Raw genomic sequence first — 12,432 nt, 5'->3', positions numbered from 1 at the left:
AGTCATGCCTGGAGGCATGGTTTAAGGGTTAGCCAGCAGCAAAATGGGAAGGCCTATCAACTTGAATCATAAAAAAGTCACATCAACATTAATGAAATAATTACATGGCCCAAGTTAAATTGCTGCATTTACATCTAAACAAATGACTTGCAAAGCTAGATCAATACTTTTTTATTTCTTAAGACACCCATGACTAAAACAATGTGGGTTTTTAATGTATTGTCTTTTGAACAATGGATAGTTTTATAAATTCTCCTTTGATATGAATGTATGTCCAATCCCACCAGGGCTGTTACCTAAATGCTGTTCATAACATTGGTTTGTCACCCAGTGATGCTGCTTCTGCGTCAAAGAAAGGCATGGAACAGGGATGCTTCAAATCATGTTTTATTTTTCTGTATTCTAAAAGTAAATATACATACTACAGTTATAAAAGAACCTGGGCATGCACATCAACCTATTCAGGTTCTTCAATGAATCATTTTTTCCATAGGAATTTCACCATTTACAATCCATAGTTATTACTGTACATACAGCCCAATCATTGCAAACTATGATTATGTCCACCATATCTTTACACTGTGCAAATCCTCAATAAAATATGCATTAGTGGCAAAATAAAACAAATAACCAGAGCAAAATCTTGGTCCCTCATTCCCCAACAAGCTCAGGCTTGAGAATTACAGTATCTTATTCTGAAATGTGCTCAGTTACTGCCTGCACTTACAATTTTAGAAATTGCTTCAATAGTTCCATTGGATTCAGGCAGACCAGTGCTTGATGAAAATAGGGTACACAATGGTAGAAGTCAATATTTTATCAAAGGGGCTTTGAAATATCCTAGAGAATTTTTTTTGAATCAGTAAGAAACAAAACATAACATTGAAAGATTCACCAGGATTTCAGTGTTAAACAGAATCTGAATATTCAGATTTCCAATATTTTATGAAAGTCATTGCTAAATTAGCTAACAAAACAAATTTATACAACCCAACAAAGCAAAAGAAAAATAATCTGCAGATCCTTCCACCTGATATTTACAGATTTTCTTAATATAAACATCCTTAAATGACCAATATAAATAAATATACAACACTATTGTATGATCCATACTAGAACACTCCTGAACTGCTGACCAATAAATCATCCAGATAACTGATTAGTTTTAATTTTGAGAAAGCTGAAAGAAGTCATATTTTAAAATGTTCATAAATTAAAACTATGATCCACCGCTCAGTCTGCTTTTTCATGAGAGCTTACCAAAGGTGTTAATGTGGTTGGAAACATCAGCACCTTGGCGTGCATGAATGACAGATCGGGAAGGCTTGCTATCACCTGGGCAGCTTCATTACTAAGAATTTCCTCCTTTTTTGGTTTCCTATGAAGCAGAGAAAAAATTACTTTAAATCTGTTGTGCAATTGCACATTTAGACAAAGACATAACAAAGATTTCTATTCACGTATATGAAGGATGTAAGTCAATTCAGTTCAATTGCAATGATCATAAGACATGCAACACTGAGCCTTTATTCTGATTGTTTCAATAAATTTTTTTTAAGAGGACAAGCACTCCTAACTTTTATTGAAGTCAAGTTTATCTTAGAATCATTATTGTTAATCTTAAAGGTTAATGAATATGTTAAGGTATCAATGATGTATTTATTATAGCATCTCCAACATGGTAAAAGTCCCAGATATTTCATGGGAACATTAACAAATACAATTTAACACAAACCAAGGAGATATTTGCTTAGATCTTATGGTCAGCAAAATTCTAGCATTTGCTGCTGCCCACAAGTATTTAGAAGTTCTAATTTTATTTACAATCTGGTGTCAGCAGTAGAAATCCCTGGCATCCAACACTAGTCATGGCAGCAACCAGGCTGAGCCTATACAATTATGAATATTCATGGAGCCAAGGAAGTATTAAGTTTAATTATTCATCATTTTCGCAAAAGCAAAATATTAGGATATGACACTCTTTTAACATATTACAGACACTAAGTTCTTAATTCCTATGTTTAATTGCAAAAATATAGACATCAGATCTATTTCAGTGAATTCAGTCTCATAACAAATGCAAAATCTAGCTCATAAGAATAGATGATTTTTTTTTTAAAAAGGAGAATTTTAGAAGGTATAATATGTTGTCCATGCAAGAAGCTGGAATAGTCCCACCAGTCAAGTCACTTTTTATTGTCATTTCGACCATAACTGCTGGTACAGTACATAGTAAACACAAGACAATTTTCAGGACCATGGTGCTACATGAAACAATACAAAAACTACACTGAACTACCATAAAAACAACACCAAAACTACACTAGACTACAGACCTACCCAGGACTGCATAAAATGCATGAAACAGTGCAGGCATTACAATAAATAATAAACAAGACAATAGGCATAGTAGAGGGCAGTAGGTTGGTCTCAGTCCAGGCTCTGGGTATTGAGGAGTCTGATGGCTTGGGGGAAGAAACTGTTACTTTGCCATTCAATAATGGTTGATCCAATCCTGGCCTCAACACCACCTTCTCCAGTCTCCCCCTATCCGTCAACACCTTGTGACTATCAGTCTGTCTTGAATCAATTCAATGATTCCTCCACAGCTCCCCGAAGCAAAGAAGTTCAGAGAAGCCCCTCCTTGCCTTATTTTAAATAGGAGATTCCTTATTCTGAATTTGCATCTAGTTCCAGATACCCTAGCAGGGGAAACATCATCTCAGAGCCCACCCTATCAATCCACCAGAGGGCTATCCTTCAGTGAGATCACCTCTCATTTTTTCCAAATACCAATGAGTATCTAAATGAAGAGAGAATCACTTTAGAAGAGTGAAATTTGGAGAGATTTAGCACAAGTAGCACTACTGTATCACTCTTCTCCCAGGGACTTGAGCTTCAGGTCTTTCCTTGTTCTCCCTGAATCAGACTCAGTTCAAATTAGTGTAGCCAGATCAGTCAGATGTTAGGCTCAGGCTACTTCAGGTCACAGACATAAGCCTGCATCTTCTATCTTGCCAAAAAGCACAAACTTATTTGGAAATGGTCTCTAGTAGATTCTTGGTAGGGGGCTTATCATGTCCACTTTTAATAGTTTTGATCCAGCTATTCCTGAGCAAGGCCAGTTCACAAAATGGAGGTTGCAAAACCACCTCACAAATGACATTCTCCATTCCTGCAACCACACGGCGGAGTAAAGACATGTGAGGGTTTGTCTACTTCCACAGTCCTGTTTTTCACTGTACCTTGGTTTTTGTGACAATACTAAATCAAATTTGCAATTTATGCAAGAAAATAGCAGGAGCTCCACAACTCCACAATCCTGCCCACCATTCACTATCATCATGGCCAATTTATGCTGGATTAAACTCTTATGTGCCAAGTTCCGTATAACCCACAATTCATTTATCTTTCAAACATTTACCAACCTTCACCTTAAATACACCAGGGGAGAGAATTCTAGGGACTCCCTACTTTCTAGGAGAAGAAATTCCTTCACATCTCAGTTTTGTTAACCAGCCCCTTGCAAGTGACTCCTTGTTCATAACTGTTCTCTGAGTGAAAATACCTTAGCATCTACCTTGTCAAGTCCCTAGGGGGTCTAATATGTTTGAATAAGGTCAGTCCTCATTCTTAAACTATGGAAGACAAACCAAACTGCTAGCTCTCTTCATAGGACCACTTATTCCAGGAAATATCTGATGAATCTCCTTCGTACAGTCTCCAGTTGCTATTCTACCATTTCATAAATCTGGGGATTAAACATTGCAACATTCCAGGTGTAGCCTCACTCACAGTGTGTACAACTGAGACAAAATCTCCTGTTCTTAAACACCAACTCTTTTGCAATAACAGCCAGTGTGTCACTTCCTTTAACTACTTTTTAGACCTGCATGCTAACTTACTGTGATTAATTAGATGTATTAGAACATCTAGATCTCTCCAAACCTCACTCGTTTGAAGTCATTCTTTCTCCATTTAGCTACTTATTGGAACAGAGCCAATGAGACTGAATCACAGTTTAAACTGATTAGAGAATAAGAATGCTGGGCTTTGGTGATAAAGCTGTGAGTACTGCACAGATTATCTATCATAAGGAAGATCCCCATGCCAGGGACAGGGAGGAGGGGGATCAATTGTTTGATTAACGGGAGATCCCTATTTGTATGTTATAAATTGGAGTGGTGATTTGAGTGCGTGTTGGTGCAAAGGGAACAGCATTAGTGTCATTTTGTTATAGGTCTATAAACTGGATGACAACCCTGTGTTTCATGCATCAAGATCTTCAAGATCCCTTTCTACTGCAACATTTTGAAGCCTTACTTCCTTTATGTAATTAGCTTTCTCGTTATTCCTTCCAAGTAAAATAATTTTATTGCCTACAATGTAGGGCATTTGGCAACTCCCCATCCACTTACTTACCCACCATGTCTCTCTGCCTCCTCCCATTTGTTAATTACCTTCCTCTCATCAGCAAGTTTATTGTGTGCTGTTATTACTTTGTAATATAAATACAACAATATGAAACTCCAGTAGTGACCTCAAAGGCATCCCACGTTACAGACTGAGAATATGAAAATGACCCACATATCCTGGCTTTTCTTTGTTAGCCAATTCCTTCTACATGCCAATATATCACACCCCAACCCTGTACACCAATTTATCACATTTATCCACTGTTTCTTACCTCCTCAAAGAATTATAACAAGTCTGTCAAGCATGATTTCGCCTTCATAATATTTTACTAGGTCTATTCAATTGTCTCAAGGATTTTTTTTTGTCCTGCATTACATGCTTAATAATGGATCCCAGTATTTTTCCCAATGATAAAGATTAGTCTATGTAGCCTACAATTTTCTTCATGCTGTCCCTCTCCTTTCTTGAATGGTGGCACTAAATTTGCAGGATTCCAACCCTGCAATTTCATTCCATTCATTTAATATTTTTCATCTTTTGTATAAAACATGACAGGTTTACAAAATACTTTAGGATTCCATTAAATGATGAATAGACTTGTACATTGATCATTACTGTGTAAGTACATTTAATTATTTAACTGCAGTCCAAGCTGCCAGTTGCATAGGATTTTAAAAGAATTTTTTTTTTACCTGCTCGATGTGCTTGTTCTCTCTGCTGTGGACATTAACCGAGCAAATGCATCAGTCATCCGATTGACAGTATTACAGCCTTCCAGTTTAGAAGTAGTCAATTCGTACAATTCTGGATCAACACCTAAAGAAATACAAGTGCCAAAATCAGAGAGTTGTACAGAGCATAGCTATATAATATAAATAAAATTTGAAATCCAAGGCTCTAATTTCTGTAAACATCTGATTTACATAAAAGCACAAAATGCAGAGTAAATTTCCAATCTTGCATATCCATCGCAAGTCATCAAATGCTGACATTTTAGTATGAATAACAAAATATTCTATTAAAGTTGCACACTGAACACAATATTGAGATTACAAGTTTAGAATGACAAGTATTTACCCTTCTTCATCCAGAAGGGTATATGCAATTTGTATCTTTTCAATATAATTGTAATAGTTATATTCAACTTCCAAATTTTAAGAATAAGTTACCGCTCTTACTACTGAAGCTTGATGAATAATTCACATTTTATCATTCTCAATGCTGTGGCAATATAGAAAATGCATATATTGGTTAATTTTTACATCTAGATTTTGTCAGCAAATTGGTAATCTAAACCGAGTAGTGAATAACAAAGTGCATGCGGTAGAGAAATACATTTGTCAAAGAAAATTGTTAAGAAAAAAAAATAGGATTGTTATATACACCCCAGAACCTGAACCAGTGGTGGGGAGAAGACCCCACTTAGTTTCTTTGTCAAGCACCTGCATCATTAAGGCAGGATGCACCACGAGCCTCACCCAGGGGCGGTACACTTGGTGGCATAACCAAGTTCTTAGACAGCTGACATCAATCTTGGAACAGAGGCGAATCACCACAAATGCTCTCCCACAAACACCAGCAGGAAATGTCCACATCACAGGATTTGTGCCAGCAGGCCAACCTCCAGAGTGCCATATAACATCAAAAGATGTAAGCAATCTGCAGGTTGCTCGGGATTGGAAAATGGACGTGGACTTGGAAAAAAAGCTTGTGTTTCTCCCAGACATTGCGGCTACAATACTCCGGCCAGACATGGTCCTGTGGTCCACAACAGCCAAGCTAGCATATGTTGTGGAATTGACAGTACCATGGGAAGACGGTGTCAAAGCTGCTTATGAGAGGAAAAAGACCAAGTATTCTGAACTGGTAACTGAAGCTGCCAGGAATGTCTGGAGGACCAAGATTTTCCCTGTAGAAGTGGGATGCAGGGGATTCGTTGCTACATCTGCGACCAGTCTATTGAAGAAGATGGGGGTGAGGGGTTACTCCCTTCAACAAGCAATCAAGTCCTTGTCAAATGCAGCAGAAGAGAGCAGCAATTGGATTTGAATTAAAAGGAAAGACAACAACTGGGCTGCAAGATGAAGACAGGAGGGTATGGAACTGAGGGAGGTGTATCTGGGAGGCCAGGTAGCACCTTTGAGCCCTCTGGAGACGTTGTGGGCTTATCAGCGAAACGTCAAAGGAGGGTGCCCACCTGATGACCACGATGAAGTACCTACCCTCCCTCCTCGTCACCACTCCAAGCCCACTGCCAACATCAAGAGTGCCCATTTACCACAGGGATCGAAACATCAAGTCCTAGTAGCTCTACTTTGACCCACGGTGGAAACAACTGCAGATCACAGCTGTTACACCATATCTCACTGCACCTTCCCATGTGAAATACTTGATAAACATAGAAAAGTCAGAAAACAAAGGTGAGTGCTGAAAAGGCAGCAGTTCTGTTTGGGATCCACAGAATTCACTAAGTGAATGGAACAAATTCTGGCATTGACTAATTTAGGTCAATAGGAACCCTCTATGGTTTAATCTGTTTAACTATAAGAAGCAATACTTAAGGACTTGAACCCATAGAACTGCTGAGGTGTTTTAATATTTCAGATCATTTTTGAAAATATAAAATTGTTTCCTTCTGGATATGCAGGTATCTTGAAAAATATACATTCCTGAATATCCAAGATGCAAGTACTTCACAAAAAAAATCTCACTACAAAGGTGCCAAATACGAATTGGACAGAAAATAAACCTCAAGTGTACAGCAGGATCATAACAGCATTACCAGCAACACTGGTGAATGCTTTCCAAACGGTTAAAATGCTTCCAGAAGAAAGCAGAGAACACAAACACCATCTTTTAAGATTCCAATCTAGAAGAAACCTTGTACAAGTAGTTTCTTTAAAGGTGGCAAAGGCACATGGCATGCTTGCATTTATTAATCAAGGAATTGAGTTCAAGAGTTGTCAAGGTATGTTGCAATAGTTAGGCCGCATCTGGAATATAGAATTCAGCTCTGGTAACCCCATTCCAGGAAGCACACTGAGGCTTTGAGAGAAACATTTACCAGGATGCTGCCTTTATGAATAGAGGGCATGTGCTATAGGGAGAATTTGGACAAACTTGGGCTGTTTTCTCATGTCAGAGCCTGAAGGGACATCAGAAAGACGTTTATAAACTTATGAGCAGCATAGACAGTACACATGTAGCAACTTTTTCCCAGGGTTGAAATGTCTAATACCAAAGGGCATGCATTTAAGGTAAGGTGATTAAGTTCAAAGGGGTTACGTAGGACTTTCTTGTAGAGCGATGGGTGTCTATAACGTGCTGCTTGGGGTGGCGGTGGCAGCAAATTCAGAGGCGTTCAAGAGACTATCGGGCATGTGAATGTGCAGAAAATGGAATGTATGGACATGATAAAGGCAGAAGGGACTTGCTTAGTTGGGCATCTGATTATTAATTTAATTAGCTCAGCACAAGATCATGGACTGAAAGGCTAGTTCCTGAGCTGTAGTGCTCTATATTCTACAATATGTGCAAACTCAGTGGTGCTTACACTCCCAATTAGTCTGCTAACATTATTGATTTGTGAAATTAGTGCAATTGCAGGTTTTATCCTAATACAGAGTAAGCCATTTCAAGCCAGGTCATAGGCAGAAATATCTTACTGCTTGATATAATAGATTGAGTATAATAGAAATGTTTTAAACTTACCATGTATATAATCATGTTTCCAATAGTTTCCATTAAGATGCATGACATAGACAATCGTTGCCTATGACTATGATTGTCCTTGACAAATTTTCTACAGAAATGGTTTGCTATTCCCTTCTTCTGGGCAGTGTCTTTACAAGACAGGTGACTGCACAACCAGGAATTGTGATATGCAGCAGCTGCTCATACAACCATCCACCACCTGCTCCTATAACTTAATGAGACCCTGACTGGTGAGCTAAACTGGTGCGCTAAACTGGTGCTACATCTTCCACAAGGATGACCTGCAGGTTAGTGGAAGGAAGGCGCCTTACACTTCCTTTGGTAGAGACGTTTCTCTACTCCGCCACCCATGCAAAAATATTAGGCAGAGGTAAAAATAATATTCTGTTTAGTGCAGATGCTTTCAAAGCTAATGAAATGAAAAGTTTCTAAATATCAAAAAGCAGTGAACAGTAAAAAAACTAAATCAAAATTTGGTGTGACCACGCTTTGCCTTTAAAACTGCATCAATTCTTTAAGGTACACATTTGTGCAGTTTTATAAGAAAATCAACTGGCAGGTTGTTCCAAGCATTTTAGAGAACTTGGCACAGTTGTTCTGCTGACTTTGCCTCGCTTGCTTCTCTTTTTCTCTCTCTCCCTGCCCCCCCCCCCCAGGTACTTCCAGACAGCCTCAGGATCAGGGTTCTGTGGAGGCCATACCATCTGTTGCAAAACTCCTTGTTCTTCTTTTCACTGACCATAACTCTTTATGATCTTGGGTCATGTGTTTGGGGTCACTGCCCTGCTGAAGAAAGAAGTTGGGGCCGACCAGACACCTCCCTGATGGTATTGCATAATGGACAAGAAACTGTTTGTACTTCTCAATGACGATTCCATTAATTCTGACCAGATCACCAACTCCATTTGCAGAAATGCAGCCCAAACCTCCACCATGCTTCACTGTTGACTGCAGCCACTCATCCATGTAGTGCTCTCTAGCTCTTCTATGCACAAACTACCTCCTGGTTGAGCCGGATATTTAAAATTTTGACTCACCAGTCCAGAGCCCTTGCTGCCATTGTTCATCACCCATTCTCAGGTTTTGTGTGTAGGTGAGTTACTTGCAAGAGAAAAATCTACAGACGCAGGATGTCGAAGCAACACACACAAAATGCTGGAGGAGCTCAGCAGGCCAGGCAGCATCTATGGAAAAGGGTACAGTTAACGTTTCAGGCCGAGACACTTTAGCAGAACCTGCTGAAGGGCCTAGGCCTGAAACGTCAACTGTACTCTTTTCCATAGATGCTGTCTTGTTTGCTGAGTTCCTCCAACATATTGAAGCGAGTCTCTCGGCTTTGTTTCCACTACAAAGGAATGAATTTTTGGCTGCAACTCTTCCATGAAGACCACTTGACAAGACTTCTCTGGACCGTAGAGGGGTGTATTTGGCTTCCAGTGGTCTCTGAGTTCATAGATGATAGCAGGTCTGGACTTCTGATTTAGAAGGGACATCAGTTTGATTTATCTCTCGTCTCCTACATTCAGTTTCCATGGTTGACCACTGCATTTCAGGTCCTCAATCTTTCCAGTTTCTTTCTGCTTCTTTAGAAGAGGTTGGGCAGCACATCTTGAAACTCCTGTTTGCTGCAAAATTTCTGCCTAGGAGAGATGTGATGATGCAGGATGACTTGTGTGCTAACCAAAAATTTTAACAACCAAACCAAGTGACTTAACTTAAAGGACAACCAACCCAGAGACAAACAGCAGCTAGGGAAACTAAATTCAGTTGAATGAATAATCTAGAAGTTTTTTTTTTACATAACAATGTTTCAGTAAAAGTGACCATATGATAAAATTCACTAACATCTTGTATGGAAGGAAATAAGCCATTCTTACGTAGCCCCTCTGGGATTCTGGACCCACAACAATGTAGCTGACTAAACTGCTCTGAAAAAAAAAAATGGCCCAAGAAAGCCCAACACAGTGGGGGCCAACTGGAAACTGAGAATAATAGCAAGCTTTGTTAGGAACTTTCACTTTTCAACAGTTTAAAAAGAGATTGTGAAAGTAACCAGTGCCACATGTAATTGATGTATAACTTAATAAATATTGAGAACATGAGATGAAAAGTCCTTGAAAGTGAGTCCATAGGTTGTGGGAACATTTCAGTGTTGGGGTGAATGAAGATGTGAAGTTATCCCCTCTGTTCAAGAGCTTGACAGTTGAGGGGTAATAATGATTCCTGAGGCTGCTGCATCTCCTTCCTGATGGCAGTAGCGAGAAGAGAACATGGCCTGGATGGTGGAGGTCCTTGATTATGGATGCTGACTCCTGCGACAGCGCTCCTTATAAATGTGCTCAATGGTGTTGAGGGCTCTAACCACGATGGACTGGGCTGTATCCACTACTTTTTTTTACGCTTTTCCATTCAAGAGCACTGGTGTTTCCATACTAGTCCATGACATAACCGGTTAGCATGTTCTCCAACGCAGATTTACAGAAGTTTGTCGAAGTTTTAGATGACATACCGAATCTTCCCCAACCTCCAAGCAGAGGAGCTGCTGTACTTTCTTCATAATGGCACTTATGTGCTGGACCCATTACATGCCCTCCAAAATGATAATGCCAAGAAATTTACAGTTGCTGACCCTCTCCACCTCTTGTCCTCCGATGAGGACTGGCTCATGGACCTCCAGATTCCTCTTCATGTAGTCAAAGATCAGCTCCTTGGTCTTACTGACATTGAGTGGGAGGTTGTTATTGTGGCACCACTGAGCCAGATTTTCAATATGCTGATTCATCACCACCTCTGATTCAGCCAATGGCAGTGGTGTCATCAACAAACTTAAATACGGTATTGGAGTTGTGCTGAGCCTTACACTGATAAGTATAAAGTGAGTAAAACAGGAGGCTAAGCACACAATTTTGCTTTGCTGGTGATTTTGGAGATGTTGCCCATCTGAACTGACCAGGGTCTGCAGGTGAGAAAATAGAGGATCCAGTTGCATAAAGAGGTATTCAGCTATTCTTGAAACTTATCGATTAGTTTTGAGGGGATGACAATATTGAATGCAGAACCATGGTTAATGAACACCATCCTGATGTATGCATCTTCACTGCCTAGATGTCCTAGGGTTGAGTGAAGAGCCAGTTTCAGTTTACAATGCAACATGAGGTTTACTTTCTTCAACATGACCACCCCAACCGCCCTGCTTATTGTCAAGTACCTAGATCGAGGTTACCACAGTAGTGTTCAGAAAAACTTCACAGCAATGATGCAACATTACGACTATTGTTAAAAGACATTAATTTACCTCAGTTATACAACACCAAACTAAATTCACCAGAACAAGAACCTACAAAACTCCTTTTAAATACAGATCCCACCACTTGAAAATCCCACATTTAAGCTTTATTTTTAGTCAAGATACTATTTGCATCAATATTTTCTGTATGCACATTAGTTTAAATGTGTGCATTTCAGATATACTGAAAGTAATAAAAGAAACATTGCACAGATTTCATTAAAATGGGCAGTTGTTACACAAATGTAGCACTTCTGCTTTACATTTATATAAACAAAATAATTGTTAGCTCATTGAATTAATCACCTGATTTTTATAATCTGTTAATCCAAGCCAGGTTAAAAACTGACATTGAAGAAATGTTTTAAAATAAAGCATTGGAACTTCTCTCAAGTCACCTTAAGAGCCATACTATTTTTACTGTGCCATGGCCTGTTCTTCATCAAGTTATGGTATTGTTGCACTGTTGTAACTACATGTTATAATTATGTGGTTTTTGTTAGTTTTTCAGTCGTGGTCTATCCTGTGTTTCTGTGATATCACACCGGAGAAATATTGTATCATTTCTTAATGCATGCATTACTAAATGACAATAAAAGAGGACTGTGTGTCCTCATAATCTAATCTAATCTAATCCCAGCTACGTAAAGCAGGAAATTCACATTCAAACTAATATGCCAACGTTTAGCAGTGGAACCGTGTATCAAAAGATTAAACTGTGTGGACATTTCAGAAAAACAACATGCAAGGAGAAATATTCAATTCTAAGTTGCAGCAAGCATATACATGTGACACATGACTTCCGACCAAACTACCATGCATTGAAATTCTCCTAAGAATGTAGAATAAAGTTGGTGATATCAAAACGGAACGCTGGAAACTCAGGTGAAACAGTAACTGTGCAAAGAGAAATACTGTAGTTAACACTTGAAGTCTGACCAAGTCTTTGACTTGAAAAGTTAACTTTGCTTTTTGTGTGTTTTTTTTTTAAACACACAGATGCTATCTGACCAATT

At 38.9% G+C, this 12,432-nt stretch overlaps 1 protein-coding gene across 3 annotated transcripts in view; it reads right to left on the bottom strand.

Moving 5' to 3' along the window:
* Window positions 1-377: 377 nt before the first annotated feature.
* Window positions 378-12,432, bottom strand: part of LOC140201385 (aftiphilin-like) — a 97,453-nt gene continuing 85,398 nt past the window's right edge. For 2 of the 3 annotated variants that reach the window (XM_072265419.1, XM_072265420.1), the window contains exons 8-9: window positions 5,109-5,232; window positions 378-1,378 (exon numbers count right to left, since the gene is read on the bottom strand). In XM_072265419.1, the coding sequence (XP_072121520.1) occupies window positions 1,234-1,378; window positions 5,109-5,232 (269 nt within the window). In that variant the 3' untranslated portion in view covers window positions 378-1,233. Of the gene's footprint in view, window positions 1,379-5,108; window positions 5,233-12,432 lie in introns of those variants that run through there. The other variant, XM_072265421.1, reaches the window with a different exon arrangement.

This window comes from Mobula birostris, chromosome 8 (genome assembly GCF_030028105.1).
Source record: "Mobula birostris isolate sMobBir1 chromosome 8, sMobBir1.hap1, whole genome shotgun sequence".
Lineage (NCBI taxonomy): Eukaryota > Metazoa > Chordata > Chondrichthyes > Myliobatiformes > Myliobatidae > Mobula > Mobula birostris.
This window is presented reverse-complemented; position numbering and strand designations above follow the sequence as displayed.